This window comes from Rana temporaria, chromosome 5 (genome assembly GCF_905171775.1).
Source record: "Rana temporaria chromosome 5, aRanTem1.1, whole genome shotgun sequence".
NCBI classification, from domain to species: Eukaryota; Metazoa; Chordata; class Amphibia; order Anura; family Ranidae; genus Rana; species Rana temporaria.
The window spans coordinates 314,352,520-314,371,567 of NC_053493.1; the positions used below are offsets into that span (position 1 = coordinate 314,352,520).

Here is a 19,048-nt window from a genome sequence, read left to right on the forward strand (position 1 = left end):
TCCTACAGCTTACCTGTGAAATCCTTTTCTTGGAGTACATCACGGGACACAGAGGTCCCTTCCCTCTTTACTGGGAATTGCTTGCTACAAAACTGAGGTACTTCCTGTATGGGAGGGGTTATATAGAGGGGAACTTCCTGTCTTTTGGGTGTGCCACTGTCCATTCACCTATAGGTGGCGTATAACCCATATAGTAATTACTATGGCTGCTCTGTGTCCGGTGATGTTCTCCAAGAAAATGATTTTACAGGTAAGCTGTAGGAAAACATATTTTTCCCCCTATTCCTTTGTATAAATATTATAAACACATGGACAACTTGTGCATTATGACTGAGTTTGGACCAGATGGATGGGTCTTGCCTGTACATCTGAGCAGCCTCTAAATATCTGTGGACAAGTATAATTTGTTAGTGTAAAGATGTGTTGATATAATATCTACAGATATTTGCAGGGCTCCGGGACTCTTCAGTTTGATTGACAGTCTGTGGCCTCCATTGGCTCCCATAAAAATCCATGGACAAAGTCAGGAGCAAGGACAGGTGAGAGAATTGATTTGGCTTTTCTTCTTATGAAGCGCTAAATTTCGGGGCATGACTACTTGAATTGCAAAATAATTATCCATAAAAATAGCTAGGTTTGTGTTACTCTATTTTTTACAATCTGTAAGTATTTACATATTTTTAATTGTACAACACTGTAAATGTATTACCATTGAGGTTTTCTTTCTCTTGCAAAGTGAATATGCAAAACAGCTCAGGGATATTTCAGATTTGGAACAATCAAAATTACTATTCTGCTGCACTACTTTGTTTTTATTTTTTGTTTGTTTTAGAAAATTTAATTTGTTCATCCAAAATATTCTTTTTACTTTTATTATAAGTACATTTGTTCCTATCGTAACCACATGTAGTAATCAAATACAACAGCTGACCAAAGCTTTTAAATTGTTAGACAAGAAACAAAGGAAATTTTCTGATGTAGTGATTCACAAACTTTGCTTAAATGTGTACCACTTTTTACAGTATTACCAGTATCTGAAAACCACCCGGCTATAACCATATGTTCTACTACATACATTGCCAGGTGTAATTTAGGACATGGTCATCTTCAAAAATAATTAGTGTAAGCTCATATAAACGGTTTCTCCATGTACTATGCAGTGTCTGCCACTAGTAGCTGACACTAGAGTGATCATATTCATCCAATAATATGTAGCAAAATATATAATAATCATATTTGTATTTATCCAAAGGTCTTTAGTATCCCACAATATTTTTTTTTAAATAGTGACAATGTTGCGCTGTCAAGTGTCCATTTTTAAATAATATGGAAATACAATGGGTGATATAAGATGAAGTAATTGTGTAATACTATACACTAAATGACATAATTGTGCACATAAAATAGATGCGCATAAGATAAAACAAGCACATATGAATTACTTCTGCAATGTCCACAAATAAAGTGCCAATATAAGTTGAGGGGGGGGGGTAAGTGGGTACGTTTATCTCCATGTCCAATAAGAGAGAATTTAATATTGACTAATTTTATAATTGTAATCTACCTAATTTCATGTAGCGCCTGTTGTGTCCAATATGTGGGGAGGACAACTAGACATCTACACGACAGGTTCTATGAACATGTCTATAGCATTGACAACAATAAATCTACAAATATAGCTAAACATTTTATTTCATGTCATGGAGGTAATAAATCCACCATGCAAGTTCAAGTCATAGACAAGATCAGAGTCCCAAAGAGATGGCAATGACTTTCACCTGTTGTGCCACAGAGAGGTATTCTGGATATTCCATCTTCAGACTTGCATCCGCTTGTGTTTGAACTTTAAATGGGATGTGGGTCATTTTTATGAATAGGTCCCGGCGCCTCCTTGCGGCCCAGCAGCATACATCTGTTATGGAGATCAGAGTCCCAAAGAGAGTTGGAGATACCTTTTGCCTGTTGTGCCACAGAGAGGTATTCTGGATATTCCATCTTCAGACTCGCATCCCCTTGGGTTTGAACTGTGAATGGGATGTTGGTCATCCAAAAAATATGTATTTATAAAAACAGCGTGGTTTTACTCACATTAAAAACAGTGATGTGGTAACCTCCCTGATGAAGTCACGTGGGCGTGACAATACACTTTTGGGATTGAGCGACAGATAGACCGGAAGTGACGTAGGAGTATAAGCTCGCCGCTCTTGGATTACATGCCTTGTTCACTGTTTTCATTGTGAGTAAAACCACACTGTTTTTTATAAATATTTTTTGGAACATTTTATCACACTATCAGAGCCCCTTTTGTTTATACACCACCAGGATACTAGGTGGAACCCTGGGATCACTTTGGAGGAGGCATTACCATCCATCCAGACCTAAGGGCTGTGCTCATTACAGAGAGATCCCCAGAGATGAGTGGAGACATAAGGATCCCTAAGGTGAGAGACACCAATCACGTTTATTCACTGTTTTGGAATGCAGAAGAATCAGAGCACCTAGTTGTAGCTGCACATTTGGCTTAGCATTATAATCACTGGGACTTTTTTTCACGATTTTATTATCAGTTACTAATATTGGCACTTGATTTTTGGACATTGCAGTAAATAATATTTGTCTGCTTGTTTTGTCTTATGAGCATCTATTTTATGTGCACCATTTTGTTATTTATTGTATAGTATTACACAATTTATTCATCTTATATCACGCATTCTATTTTCATATCAATTTATTATATTTTTTGACACTGCAACATCGTCACTATTATTTACATTTTTTTTTTAGCCACAAATTTGCTTATCTGTGTTTTGCGGCAGCTAAAGTCACCATTATATTTAAAGTGATAGCGCGGGAGTACCAATTTGTTATAGTCCACAATATTTTTTACTTTCTGCTATAATGCATCCAATAAAAAACTTAACAAATTATAAAATGTCTTCATCAATTTAGGCCAATATGTATTGTTGGCTACACAATCCCAATAAGCGTATGTTAATTGGTTTGTGTAAAAGATATAACATCTACAAACTATGGGATATGTTTATTTATTTAGTCTTTACTAGTAATGGCGGTGATCAGCGACTTAAAGCAGGACTGCGATATTGCTGTGGACAAATTGGACACTAACAGACACTTTTGAGGACCAGTGACACCAATACAGTGATCATTGGTAAAAAAATATGCACAGTCACTGTACTAATGACACTGGCTCGGAAGGGGTTAACATCAAGGGAGATCAAAGGATTAACTGTGTGCCTAGCTGTTGTTTTCTTAAAAATTGTTACAGATTTATATTAAGAATATCAGCTAACTATATATTAGTAACATTTCATGTGTCCTTAAAATCGATCAAGTAAATGCTCAAAACCTGGCTCCATCTCAATACAAGATTTTTGGAAATGGTTATATAAATTTTTCACCATAACTTTTCTACACATTACAAGTTCTCATTCTTTTAAAATATGTCCTCAAAAAACATTGTAAAGCATTTTAGGAGTTCATATGAACAAGAAAACAAGCCATATGCTACACCATTCACCAGCAAGGAATTGGCTGAAGTTCTAACAGTGGGTGGACCTGTCCACTTGAAAAAGAGTCTGGCTTAAAGTTGGTCTAAGAGCTGACTGTAGCGCATGTATACATATTATTATAATGAAGACACAAGAAATTATACCGAATTTAAATTTACTAAGTGTCATTCGTATGTACATACAGTGCCTTGAAAAAGTGTCCATATCCCTTGAAATTTTCCACATTTTGTCATGGTACAACCAAAAACTTAAATGTATTTTATTGGGATTTTAATACATAAAGTGGCACATAATTGTGATGTGGGAGGAAAATGATAAATCGTTTAAATTTTGTTTTACAAATAAATATGTGAAAAGTGGATTGCCTTCAGAAATCGCCTAATTAGTAAATAGAGACCACCTGTGTGTAATTAAATCTCAGTATAAATACAGTATGTTCTGTGAAGCCCTCAGAGGATTGTTAGAAAACCTTAGTAAACAAACAGCATCATGAAGGTCATGGAACACACGAGACAGGTCAGAGATAAAGTTGTGGAGAAGTTTAAAGCAGGGTTAGGTTATTAAAAAAAAATATCCCAAGCTTTGAACATCTCAGAGCACTGTTCAATCCATCATCCAAAAATGGAAAGAGTATAGCACAACTGCAAACCTACCAAGACATGGCCATCCACCTAAACTGACAGGCCGGGCAAGGTGATCATTAATCAGAGAAACAGCCAAAAGGCCCATGGTAACTCTGGAGGAGTTGCAGAGATCCACAGCTCAAGTGGGAGAATCTGTCCAAAGGACAACTATTAGTCGTGCTCTCCACAAATCTGGCCTTTGTGGAAGAGTGGCAAGAACAAAGCCATTGTTGAAAGAAATCCATCCAAAGTCTGTTTAAAGTTTGTGAAAACCATGTGGGGGGACACAGCAAACATGTGGGAATAAGGTTCTTTGGTCAAAATTGAACTTTTTGGCCTAAAAGCAAAACACTATGGGGCAGATCCTCAAAGAAACTACGCCGGCGTATCTCTTGATACGCCGCGTAATTTCAAATTTTGCACGTTGTATCATTGTTTTGGTGTCCACAAAACAAGATACGACGGCATCTGGGTTAGATCCGACAGGCGTACGCCTTAGTACGCGGTCGGATCTTAGATGCAATTTTTCGCCGGCCGCTAGGTGGCATTTCCAACGTATTCCGCGTCGAGTATGCAAATTAGCCATTTCCCAAGATCCACAAACGTACGAGCGGCCGTCACATTTTTTTACGTTGTTTCCGTTTTGCTTTTTCAACCGTATAGTTAAAGCTGCTATATGGTGGTGTACTCAATGTTAAGTATGGCCGTCGTTCCCGCGTCTAATTTTGAAAATTTTACGTCGTTTGCATAAGTCGTCCGTGAATGGGGCTGGACGCCATTTACGTTCACGTCGAAAACAATGACGTCATTTGGAGCACTGCACCCTGGGAGTTTTTACGGACGGCGCATGCGCAGTTCGTTCGGGGTGGGGACGCGCTTCATTTAAATGAAACACGCCCCCTACCCGCCGAATTTGCATTCCGCCCCTTACGCCGCGAGAGATACACTACGCCGCCGTAACTTGCAGCGCAAATTCGTTGAGGATTCAAACCAAATCAAAGTAAGTTACAGCGGCGTAGCGTATCTTACATACGCTGCGCCCGGCGCAGATGTATGTGGATCTGCCCCTATATGTGGCAGAAAACAAACACTGCACTTCACCCAGAAGGGACAGGGAAGCTGGTCAAAGTTGATGGGAAGATGGATGGAGCGAAATACAGGACAATCTTAGAAGAAAACCTGTAGGAGTCTGCAAAAGACTTGAGACTGGGGCGGAGGTTTACCATCCAGCAGGACAGTGACCCTAAACATACAGCCAGAGCTACAATGGGAAGATTTAGATCAAAGCATATTCATGTGTTAGAATGGTCCAGACCTAAATTCAATTGAGAATCTGTGGCACGACTTGAAAATTGCTGTTCAGATACCCTCCGTCCACTATGACAGAGTTTGAGCTATTTTGCAAAGAAGAATGGGCAAACATGTCACTCTCCTAGATGTGCAAAGCTGGTAGAGACATCCCCCAAAATACTTGCAGCTGTAATTGCAGTGAAAGGTGGTTCTACAAAGTATTGACTCAGGGGGGCTGAATACAAATGCATGCCACACTTTTCACATATTTGCACAAAATGTCATCATTTTCCTTCAACTAAACAATTATGTGCCATTTTGTGTTGGTCTATCACATAAAATCCTAATAAAACAAATTTCGATTTTTGGTTGGAACATGACAAAATGTGGAAACTTTCTCAAGGAACTGTAAATATCTCATAAAAACAATTCTAAACATGAATTGGACCACAATAGTTAAAAAGAGCGAAATAAGTTATAGTATGCAGGTTGCCAACAAGTTTCGCACTTTGGTGCTTCGTCAGGGCCTTGCAACTTTTTCTTTTTGATTTAAGTGGTCTGTGTGTGACATACAAATACGCCATTAATGCACATCAAATTAGTACATTATAATACATTATACATTTTTTGTCAAGAAAAACATAGGGCCAGATTCTCAAAAGAGATACGACGGCGTATCTCCGGATACGCCGTCGTATCTCTGAGTCTGGCCGGTCGTATCTATGCGCCTGATTCTTAGAATCAGTTACGCATAGATTTCCCTTAGATCCGACTGGCGTAAGTCTCTTACGCCGTCGGATCGTAACTGCATATTTACACTGGCCGCTAGGGGCGTGTGCGCTGATTTACACTTAGAAATATGTAAATCAGCTAGATACGCAAATTCACGAACGTACGCCCGTCCGATGCAGTACAGATACGCCGTTTACGCTAGGCTTTTCCCAAAGTAAAGTTACCCCTGCTATATGGTGGCGTAAGTGCGGCGTACCAATGTTAAGTATGGCCGTCGTTCCCGCGTCAAATTTTGAATTTTTTACGTCGTTTGCGCAACTCGTCCGTGAATGGGGCTGGACGTAATTTACATTCGCGTCAAAACCAATACGTCCTTGCGGCATATTGGGAGCAATGCACACTGGGAGATTTCCATGGACGGCGCATGCGCCGTTCGTGAAAAACGTCAATCACGTCGGGTCACAAGTTATTAACATAAAACACGCCCCCCTGTTCCAAATTTGAATTAGGCGGGCTTACGCCGGCCTTTTTACGCTACGCCGCCGCAACTTACGGAGCAAGTGCTTTGAGAATACAGCACTTGCCCTTCTAAGTTGCGGAGGCGTAACGTAAATCGGATACGTTGCGCCCGCACAAAGATATGCGGATCTACGTGAATCTGGCCCATAGTATCTGTGTGCTCACCAATTCTGTTAGTGACTGAACCAAAAATGTCAGAACGCGGCCCAAAGGGTCCCAGTGGTACGAGGAGCAAGGATAACCAAGGCAGTGACCAGTGGAAGCCAGATCCACTTAGTCGTAAGATGTGCAGATACTAAAATTGGTTTCAGATAGACAAGAAGGATGGCTTTTTTTTTCTTTGGATTTACTTATTAGCTATTCTGCGGCAATCTTGCAGTACAGCCTCCCCGGCTAATTATTATTATATTTTTATTTGGAGATATTATTATGGACATTTAATAAACCTGTTTGCGTATGTCTGCTAATGGATTACATATGTAAACATATACAGGGTAACTTACTATTACTTTGTATTTCTTAATAATTTACAGACTTCTGTCATGGTCTTACCTGTCTCCTTCGTTTGACATGTGCTGGCGGCCATCTTGGTTTCTGGGACTCTTGTAGCCTCCCACCCTGCGGCTCCTCCTTCCCACTAGGAGGAGCTGGATGCCTGGCTCACATATATAGGAGCTCTGTGGCTTCAGTTCCTTGCTTGGTCCTCCTGTGTTCACATGCTTCTAAGACTGCTGCTGCTTCTGGTTCCGATCCTGGCTTCGTCTGACTTCCCTGCTGGTTCCTGATCCTGGCTTCGTCTGACATCCCTGCTGGTTCCTGATCCTGGCTTCGTCTGACTACCCTTCTGGTTCCTGACCTTGGCTTCGCAAGACTCTGATTCGGGTTCACCATCTGTTTTGGACTTTTGCTTTACAGCTTGATTTTCAATAAAGCCTTCTTATTTTCACTTATCTCTTGTTGTACGTCTGGTTCATGGTTCCGTAACAACTTCTTATTGGTTATTGGGGTCTCCACTCACTTTAGAATCTGCATATCTTACGACTAAGTGGATCTGGCTTCCACTGGTCACTGCCTTCGTTATCCTTGCTCCTCGTATCGCTGGGACCCCTTGTGCCGCGTTCTGACATTTTTGGTTCAGTCACTAACAGAATTGGTGAGCACACAGATACTGGCCCAGATTCAGGTAGAGCCGCGCAATATTTGCGTGGGCAAAGGGCAACGATTTTTGCTCTGCGCCCACGCAAATATTTCGATTTGCCCGCGATTCACGGAGCAGTAGCTCCGTAAATTGCGCGGGCGCTATGCTAATTTGCCCTGCGTAAGGGCGCCTAATGTAAATGATCCCGCCGGGGCGGGAATCATTTAAATTAGGCGCGCTCCCGCGCCGAGCGAACAGCGCATGCTACGTCATTTGCTTCTAAGTGAACGTGAATGGCGTCCAGCGCCATTCACGAATCACTTACGTAAACGACGTGAAATTCAAATTTCACGAGCGGGAAGGGTGGCTATACTTTAGCATTGGCTGCGCCTACTATGAGTAGGAGCAGCCTTATGCTAAAGTCGCCGTACGGAAACTCCGTACCTTGCGTGCGCAGGGCCCACGCAACTTTTGTGAATCGGTGTTAGTATGCAATTTGCATACTATACACAGATCACAATGGCCGCGCCCCCTAGCGGCCAACGCAAGAATGCAGCCTAAGATATGAAGGCATAAGGAGGCTTATGCCTGTCATATCCTAGGCTGCAGTCCGCGTAGCGATGTTCCTGAATCAGGGGCATTCGCTATGCGGGAGCAAAACAGCTATTGCGCCGCGCAACCTATGGTTGCGCGGGCGCAATAGCTTCTTGAATCTGGGCCACTATGTTTTTCCTGACAACAAATGAATAATGTATTATAATGTACTAATTTGATGTGTATTAATGGCGCATTTTTATGTCACACACAGACCACTTAAATCAAAAAGAAAGGCCCTGACGAAGCACCAAAGTGCGAAACTTGTTGGCAACCTGCATACTATAACTTATTTCGCTCTTTGTAACTATTGTGGTCCAATTCATGTTTATAATTGTTTTTATGAACTATATATATTAAAACTTTTGATAAATTTGTAAACCTTCTCTGTTTGGTGTACTTACCTTTTTTACAAGAACTGTAAATATCATCTTCAATCGGAGGTACCCTGAATTTGTTCCTATATACAACCATGTTACCCTGGCACAAAAAAACTTGCTGATGCTCATTTCTTTCCTTCTTTTTTCTACCTATGTGGAAAACCCCTGATATCCCAGAATTCAGAAGCAACACCATCTACAAAGACTGGCAAAAATTGTTCTTGCAGAAAAAGAGAACCAGTTGACAGAACAGATAGTAGTTTAGGGTAGACTTTCATAGAGATAATAGTAATTAACTGACTACAGCCTTTTTAGATTCTAGCACCAGGGAAATTATTCATGCTGAAAACTGTCCATTTAGGAGTTAAGTGAAACAGTTGAGTAGGTGTGCATTAAAGATCTATACTTTTGATGCCCACATTTATTTTATACATAGGACAAGCCAAGAAAGCAAGGAAAAGGACTTTCCACATTTTAAACAATGGAAAGAGGAGCTAAAGCCCATTGGGTGTGATCAATGTGACAAAATAGAGGAATATATGATAGTTTGTAATTTCTTTGTAGGTTGTGGCTTCAAAGTGGATGTAAACCCACCACCCACCCAGTATAAACTGGGGATCAACGATTATTGGTGCGGCCAATAGTTACTTTTTTAGAAGTATTGCTCAAAAAACTGACCAATATTACCAATATTGCTTAAGGGGCTTTACCGGGGTATCACCCTGGTACCGTTCTTTAGAGCAGACTGTTGGCTTTATTGTAATAACAACCAATGCGGCTCAGCATCCGCTCTGGTGTTATTACAAGCAGCGGGAGGCGATATTCTCCCCCTGCTTGCCCAGGCTCTTCCATCCCACCGGGCCTGAGCAACCAGCCAGCACATCTACTGGCTGGCCAAAGACCCGATCAAAGCCGATGCTTTGTTCGGGTCTCGGATCTAGTAATCCAGAAAAAGTATTTTAAAACGCCAGTCTTGACGTTTTGAATACTTTGAAGTGCAGTGGATCTCCCCATAAAGAGTATCTCTTGCATGCCTATTACTGTCACAGGGGGTGTTTACATTCCTAAAAAACAAATGTAAAATGACGGTGTAAAAAAAGTTTTTTTTTATAATGTACAAAATATCAGCAGGAGAGGTAGCTGAAAAAACGATATCACTCGATCCCTAGTGTAAACAAATGGCACAATATTAATGTGTGTATATATACATGCAAGCTTCCTGCATGCATCCCTACCTTGCAAATGTCACCAGTTTCAGCAGTAGGAGCCCGCAAATCTCTGGAATTGGTGGGCGGGTCTCTTTGCCGGAGCTCGTGGGCAGAGTCGTAATGTCGCAAGACTCCTTTTTTTTTTATCTTACTAAAGAAAAGACGAGAGGATTTCTCAGAGCTGGATTAACTCTTTGTGGCAAGACTGGGCACAGATGAATTGGCATCCTCTACTGTACCAGGTAGAAGTCTTAGTTAAAAAAAAAAAAAAAAAATCAGTTTTACATCCACTTTAACTATTCACCAGGGTATTACACATTTTGTGCAGAAAGTTGTAAAGTTTGTATCTATCTGATGTCACCTGGATAAAGAGGGTCAAGGTTTTCTGGAACAAGGCACATACCATGAAGGTGTTTGAAGATATTACCCTGGAGATATTTTGTAGGATTTGAGACAACTGTTTAACAATAGAGTAGACATAAGATCTTGTTCTGAGAAAAATTGAATAAGCAATTTTATAGAGATGTTTTTCCATTGCAAGACTGAGCGTTGGGGGCTTTTGAGCAGTAGGATTAGTTACCGTTCTCGTTAATCAAATTCTGTTGTCCATTAAGGAACACAGGAATTCTTAGACTGTCATATATAATGCTGCATGCAGGAGAACATTGGCAACAAAAAAAAGTTGTCCAGCTCAGGAAAATTCCTCCTACAACCACCGTTTGGAAGGGATTGATTTTCTTCTTTTAACAGTTGCTGGTAGATTAATGCAAGATATGTTAAAGCGAAGTTCCACCCATAAGGCGTGCTTTTTTCTCCCCCCCTCCCGCCGCCATCCGGTGCTTTTCCGGGCACTCCCATGCCATCGGGGGCCCGGAGAGCGAATCGGCCGGCGCTGGCTGGGGAAGCATAGAGGTGACTGGTGACCAGATGGTCACCAGTCATCTCTATGACCGTCGGAGGACCGGGCGCGACGTTATGACGTCACGCTCGGTACCCAGAAGTAAACAAAGCTGCAATCGCGGCTGTCGGTGTGAGATCGGTGAATGTTTTTTCACCGATTTCATGCTTGTAAGCCTGGAGGAGAGATGTGGTGTCTTATTGACCCCACATCTCTCCATAAAGAGGACCTGTCACACTGATTCCTATTACAAGGGATGTTTACATTCCTTGTAATAGGAATAAAAGTGATCAAAAAAAATTAAAAATAAAAGTGTAAAAATAAAAAAAATAAGTAAAATAATAAAAAAATGTTTTTAAAACGCCCCTATCCCCGGTAGCTCTCGTGCAGAAGCGAACACGCATGCAAGTCCCGCCCACATATGTAAACGCCGTTCAAACCCCACATATGAGGTATTGTCACGTGCGTTAGAGCGCTAGACCTCCTCTGTAACTTGAAAATAGTAACCTGTAAAAAAAATTAAAGCGTCGCCTATGGAGATTTTGAAGTACCGAAGTTTGGCGCCATTCCATGAGTGTGTGCAGTTTTAGAGAGTGACATGTTAGGTATCTATTTACTCTGCGTAACATCATCTTTCACATTATACAAAAAAATTGGGCTAACTTTACTGTTTTGTTATTTTTTAATTCATGAAACCGTTTTTTTTTCCCCAAAAAAGGTGTTTTAAAAATGATTGCGCAAATACCGTGCAAGAAAAAAAGTTGCAATGACTGCCATTTTATTCCCTAGGATGTCTGCTAAAAATATATATATATATATATAATGTTTGGGGGTTCTGATTAATTTTCTATCAAAAAAATTTAGATTTTTACATGAAGGAGAGAAGTGCCAAAATAGGCCCGGTGGTCAAGTGGTTAAGTTACATGTGCAGACAGACAGGGATGAGCAGTGAGCATAACCTAAGCTGTACAATTGGATCACACTTGAGGTCTCTTCCATGTGTAAACCCGGTTCTAAGTGTGGAGTTGTGCTTTCATATGCTGGAACCTGAATTGGTGTGTTCCAAGTTTTGAAGAATCATACAACTTGGGTTTCTTTGGTAGAGAACGCTACACTCCATACGAAACTGAAAAAATTTGATTTTTGTAATAACAGTTAAATCCTCTAAAATCCTTTTTCTTGGAGAACATTGAGGAACTCAGGAATTCTTGGACTGTCAGTCATACTTCCACCCAGGGGCGTAACTAGAAATCACAGGGCCCCATAGCGAAATGTTGTATGGGGCCCCCCAGAGCCGCCCTAGTGTCAATGCAGCGTGACCTGTGCCCCATACAGCGTGACCTGTGCCCCATGCAGCGTGACCTGTGCCCCATGCAGCGTGACCTGTGCCCCATGCAGCGTGACCTGTGCCCCATGCAGCGTGACCTGTGCCCCATACAGCGTGACCTGTGCCCCATGCAGCGTGACCTGTGCCCCATGCAGCGTGACCTGTGCCCCATGCAGCGTGACCTGTGCCCCATACAGCGTGACCTGTGCCCCATACAGCGTGACCTGTGCCCCATGCAGCGTGACCTGTGCCCCATGCAGCGTGACCTGTGCCCAATACAGCCTGGCCTGCCTGTGCCCAATACAGCCTGGCCTACCTGTGCCCAATACAGCCTGGCCTGTGCCCAATACAGCATTGCCTGTGCCCAATACAGCATTGCCTGTGCCCAATGCGGCATGATCTGTGCCCAATACAGCGTGGCCTGTGCCCAATACAGCGTGGCCTGTGCCCAATACAGCCTGAACTGCCTGTGGCCCATACAGCATGACCTGTGCCCAATACAGCATTTCCTGTGCCCAATACAGCCTTGCCTGCCTGTGCCCAATACAGCCTCACCTGTACAGAGGAAGAAGCAAGCCGGCCGGATCAGCAGAGAGCGGGATTGCCCGCTGTAATAGCTTTCATTTGAATTTCCAGTCTTCCCGGGGCTCATCGTCACATAGCCCCACCTCTTAGCCCAACGCCTTTGATGATGTCACATGTCCCACACTGGACCGGCGTTCTGTCGATCAAAGGTGCCGGGCCAAGAGGTGGAGCCATGTGACATGAGCCCCGGGAACACTGGAAGTCCAAATGAAAGCTATTACAGCGGGCAATTCCGCTCTCTGCTGATACGGACAGCTCGCCTCTTACTCTCCTCTCTCTTCCCCTGGCTGGGAGACCATGCCGGCGATGCTCTTATCCAGTGCCGGCCCAAGACATTGTGCTGCCTGGTACCAAGAATGAAATGCTGCCACCCCCAAAAAAATAAATAAATAAATCACGCCCACCAAAATGCCCCCACATTCATTATTTTATATCAGGATAACTAAAGTGGACCTGTCATGGCTCTATACATGTATATAGAAGAATAAAGAGGACCTGTCATGGCCACACAGAGGCCCCCCTTACATCAGAGCCTGCACAGAGGCCCCCCTTACATCAGAGTCTGCACAGAGGCCCCCCTTACATCAGAGCCTGCACAGAGGCCCCCCTTACATCAGAGCCTGCACAGAGGCCCCCCTTACATCAGAGCCTGCACAGAGGCCCCCCTTACATCAGAGCCTGCACAGAGGCCCCCCTTACATCAGAGTCTGCACAGAGCCCCCCCTTACATCAGAGCCTGCACAGAGCCCCCCCTTACATCAGAGCCTGCACAGAGGCCCCCCCATATTACATCAGAGGTTGCACGGAGGCCCCCCATTACATCAAAGATTGCACAGAGGCCCCCCCCATTACATCAGAGGTTGCACAGAGGCCCCCCATTACATCAGAGGTTGCACGGAGGCCCCCCATTACATCAGAGATTGCACAGAGGCCCCCCCCATTACATCAGAGGTTGCACAGAGGCTCCCCCATTACATCAGAGGTTGCACAGAGGCCCCCCATTACATCAGAGGTTGCACAGAGGCCCCCCATTACATCAGAGGTTGCACGGAGGCCCCCACATTACATCAGAGGTTGCACAGAGGCCCCCCCATTACATGAGAGGTTGCACAGATTCCCCCACATTAAATCAGAGGTTGCACAGATTCCCCCACATTAAATCAGAGGTTGCAGAGAGGCCCCCACATTACATCAGAGGTTGCACAGAGGCCCCCCCATTACATCAGAGGTTGCACAGAGGCCCCCCCCATTACATCAGAGGTTGCACAGAGGCCCCCCCATTACATCAGAATCTGCAGAGAGGCCCCCCTATTACATCAGAGGTTGCACGGAGGCCCCCCATTACATCAGAGATTGCACAGAGGCCCCCCCATTACATCAGAGATTGCACAGAGGCCCCCCCCATTACATCAGAGGTTGCACAGAGGCTCCCCCATTACATCAGAGGTTGCACGGAGGCCCCCCATTACATCAGAGATTGCACAGAGGCCCCCCCCCCCATTACATCAGAGGTTGCACAGAGGCCCCCCATTACATCAGAGGTTGCACGGAGGCTCCCCCATTACATCAGAGATTGCACAGAGGCCCCCCCCCCATTACATCAGAGGTTGCACAGAGGCTCCCCCATTACATCAGAGGTTGCACAGAGGCCCCCCCCTATTACATCAGAGGTTGCACGGAGGCCCCCCATTACATCAGAGATTGCACAGAGGCCCCCCCATTACATCAGAGATTGCACAGAGGCCCCCCATTACATCAGAGGTTGCACAGAGGCTCCCCCATTACATCAGAGGTTGCACGGAGGCCCCCCATTACATCAGAGATTGCACAGAGGCCCGCCCCCATTACATCAGAGGTTGCACAGAGGCCCGCCCCCATTACATCAGAGGTTGCACGGAGGCCCCCCATTACATCAGAGGTTGCACGGAGGCCCCCCATTACATCAGAGATTGCACAGAGGCCCCCCCCCATTACATCAGAGATTGCACAGAGGCCCCCACATTACATCAGAGGTTGCACAGAGGCCCCCCCCCATTACATCAGAGATTGCACAGAGGCCCCCCCCCATTACATCAGAGGTTGCACAGAGGCTCCCCCATTACATCAGAGGTTGCACGGAGGCCCCCCATTACATCAGAGATTGCACAGAGGCCCCCCCCATTACATCAGAGGTTGCACAGAGGCCCCCCATTACATCAGAGGTTGCACGGAGGCCCCCCATTACATCAGAGATTGCACAGAGGCCCCCCCCCATTACATCAGAGGTTGCACAGAGGCTCCCCCATTACATCAGAGGTTGCACGGAGGCTCCCCCATTACATCAGAGGTTGCACAGAGGCCCCCCCCATTACATCAGAGGTTGCACAGAGGCCCCCCCATTACATCAGAATCTGCAGAGAGGCCCCCCTATTACATCAGAGGTTGCACGGAGGCCCCCTATTACATCAGAGATTGCACAGAGGCCCCCCCATTACATCAGAGATTGCACAGAGGCCCCCCATTACATCAGAGGTTGCACAGAGGCTCCCCCATTACATCAGAGGTTGCACGGAGGCCCCCCATTACATCAGAGATTGCACAGAGGCCCCCCCCATTACATCAGAGGTTGCACAGAGGCCCCCCATTACATCAGAGGTTGCACGGAGGCCCCCCATTACATCAGAGATTGCACAGAGGCCCCCCCCCATTACATCAGAGGTTGCACAGAGGCCCCCCATTACATCAGAGATTGCACAGAGGCCCCCCCCCATTACATCAGAGATTGCACAGAGGCCCCCCCCCCATTACATCAGAGGTTGCACAGAGGCTCCCCCATTACATCAGAGGTTGCACAGAGGCTCCCCCATTACATCAGAGGTTGCACAGAGGCTCCCCCATTACATCAGAGGTTGCACGGAGGCCCCCCATTACATCAGATGCTTGAGCAGACACATCTCTCTCCTCTCCCTCACCTCCTCTGCACCGCGCAGTGAGAAGCGAGTGGGGGGGAAGCTTGGTCAAGTGCTAGCAGTTCCAGCTACATGAGCAGACAGTGACACAGCTCTTCCTCCCCTCCTCTGCCCCGCGGAATGAGAAGCGGGGGGGGGGGGATGGCAAATGAAGCTTGGTGCTAGTGATGTGATATCCAGAAGCACCAAGCTTCATTAGCCCCTCCCCCCTCCTTCTCATTCCGCGGGGCAGAGGAGGGGAGGGAGAGCTGTGTCACTGTCTGCATGGGCAGACTCATCTCTCCTCTCCCCTGCAGATTGAGAAGGAGGGGGTGCTAGCAAGGACTCGAGACATGACTTGCCCTTACGGATTGAGATGCGGGGGGGGGGAGGGGGGGTTCTAGCAGCGACTCGAGACATCTCATTTCACCGCTCCCTCCACTCTCTGCAGCGGGGAAGAAGGGGGGGGGGCCCGGAGAGTGCCGCGTTGCTGCCATTCTCACTGGCAATTAGCCTCACAGTGGAGCAGCGGGCCCCCCTGATCCTCACTCGGCTGCGGGCCCCATAGCGCCCGCGTGGGTCGCTATGGCGGTAGTTCCGCCACTGCTTCCACCTAGGACAAATGGACACTGACAACACAAAAAAATATGTGGCCAGCACAAGATAAATCCATTAACAAACATTATGCCTCAAATAATACAGAGGGGAAAGACTGGGACCCATATCCCTCATTAGACTCCAAGAAAAAGAGTTGATTGTGAGTACAACAATTCGCTTTTCTATCTTGCTCATGATTGACATCTGGGGACTGCCTGCAGCTCAAAAAGCCACTTGAAGGATTTAACGCCTGAAGCTGTCATCAGAAGAGGCCTAAAAATTCACCTGGAAGAACCTAGAATAAAACAGAAGACTAGGTGGTAGGCTTGCAAACTGGGAAATGTTGCTTGATGTCAAAAAGAGCAAGAAGCACTAGAATGACCTATACCAACTTTACTTGCATAAGCATTTTTTTTTTGTAAAGGTGAAATATGCCTGAAACCTATTCATTCAATGGAAGGATTTTTTCTTATAGTGAATTGGGATGAGGGTGAATCCAGATGGTAGAACAATGTATTGGTTGAGGTGAAAGGCAGATCTACCTTAGTTCTGGGCTTTGTCCACCACTCTGTACCTAACCAAAAAGGATTCCTTGCAGCCAATTATAGACCTGCGTTTTACAGGTCTAAAAGTCCAGGACTCTCATGCAAAATAGGTGAATCCTGGGGTTATAATGTTGAATCTGAGACCAAAAAGTCTTCAGCAGAAGAAGAAACACTGATTTGAGCTGTGTCCAAGACTAGACCAAGATACTCCAAATGACAAGTATAGGTTCCAACAATAGCTTCTGAATATTTAGGATCCATCAAACTGCTTAAACTTTTGGACAATCAATGTCACCTTGTCCAACTCTAGAACCAGACTAAAGAATCTGGGGTCTCTTACTCAAGATCCATTGGCATAGGGTACCATTTGACTGTGATCCATTAAGTGCCATACACACGGGCAGAATATCGGCTGGGTCGGCTGGTTCAATAGAAACTGGCTGACATTCTGCCCATGTGTACGGCCAGCTTCTGTCGGAGCATGACCGAAAAAAGTCTCCCAATTGGCACCCGATCAGCACTCTTACAATACAATGTGGAATGCATTACCGACTAACAAATGGAAATTGATCACCTGGCCTTCAGAAAAAAACTCAAGACCCACCTATTCTGAGGGATAAACAGAAGGAAAATGGATGCCAAGTGCCTTGAGGCGATTCAGTTAGCAATTGTAGCGCTATACAAGTTATTCACTCACTCACTTACAATACAATAGCTCAGCAGCGGAGATCACTGTACTAACATTGGATCGTTGGTACAGCTGCTCCTCCTGAGGGCTTTCACACGGAGGTGATGCGCTGGCGGGAGAAAAAAAATCTCCTGCAAGCAGCATCTTTGGAGCGGTGAGAGGAGTGGTGTGTATACCGCTTCTTCCCATTGAAAACAATGGGGCACCATTAACCCTTTTTAGCAGGGGGTTAATGCCGCACTGCTAGAGGCCGAACATCGCCGCAATTCTGCGGCAATACCAATGGTATAGCGCCGCTAAAAATATATACTGCCACCACACATACTGCCCCAGTGTGAAAGGGGCCTTAGCGTAAAAGACAATCTAACAATGCTCAGATTACAAAACAGAAAATGTACACTAGTTGATAAGGTATCAAACAGTCACACTTGTGTTTACAATGTGAAAATCCTCTATATAACGAGCACTAAAAACTTTAAAATAAGTCATTCAGGACCACTGCTTGTATTGTGAACTAATAGGATCTCAAAGATCACAACAGACTCTAAAGTCCAGTTTCAGTTGGTTTGTAGTTTAGAAACACCTCAAGTTTGTTTAGATAAGAAGACTGGCAGGCTGCCAAGATTCTCTGCTCCATAAAAAAATAGATGAGATTAAGGCCTCATTCACACTGTGTATTAGAAAAAACTAGCTGCAAAGCCTCTACCAACGGCAGGAAAAAGTGGCTGTAAAAATGTGCTTTTAGTTTTTGCATTGGTTTTAATGCATGTTTAGCTGTGTTGGCATTTAGCAGCATTTCTCTGCCTCTATTTAAAGTCAATGGTTCTCTGAGAGCCGTCTTAACTGATCCGACTTTCATCCCATTGATTTGAATAGAAGTCGCATCCCAAGTCGAATTATCATGATTCGACTTGTGGTGCGACTTGTGCTCTGAGGATCTTAAAGGGGAACCCCATTCAAAACATAAGACAGTATTGGCGACCCCCCCCCCCCCCCCCCCAAGATCCATACCCAGTCCTTTGAGTCTGGTATGGATCTTAAAGGAAAACCCCACACCAAAAAAAAAAAAACTGGGTGGCCCCCATGCCAGGACCATACTAAACCCTTCGGTCTGGTATGGATTTTGAGGGGAGATTCCATGCCAAAAAAAAAAATCCATACCAGACCCTTATTTAAGCATGCAGCCTGACAGGTCAGGAAGGGGGGGACGAGCACCCCCAACCCCCTCCTGGACCATGCCAGACCACACGCCCTCAACATGGGGGGAACATGGAGACAAGGTAGGCTGTGGCCTGGTATGGTCCCCTTTCCTGACCTGCTAGGCTGCATGCTCAGATAAGGGTTTGGTATGGATTTTGGGGGGCCTACGCATTTTATTTTTTGCCTTGGGTTTTCCCTCAAGATCCATACCAGACTCAAAGGGCCTGGTATGGATATTGGGGGGAACCGTATGCCATTTTTTTTTTT

General features: G+C 44.9%; 1 protein-coding gene across 1 annotated transcript in view; it reads left to right on the forward strand.

The window, feature by feature from the left end:
* SPIDR (scaffold protein involved in DNA repair) overlaps positions 1-19,048 on the forward strand; it is a 761,161-nt gene that overhangs the window by 655,812 nt on the left and 86,301 nt on the right. Inside the window, exon 12 of the mRNA XM_040354167.1 lies at positions 452-539. Coding sequence (XP_040210101.1) covers positions 452-539 — 88 coding nt within the window. The remainder of the gene's footprint in view (positions 1-451; positions 540-19,048) is intronic.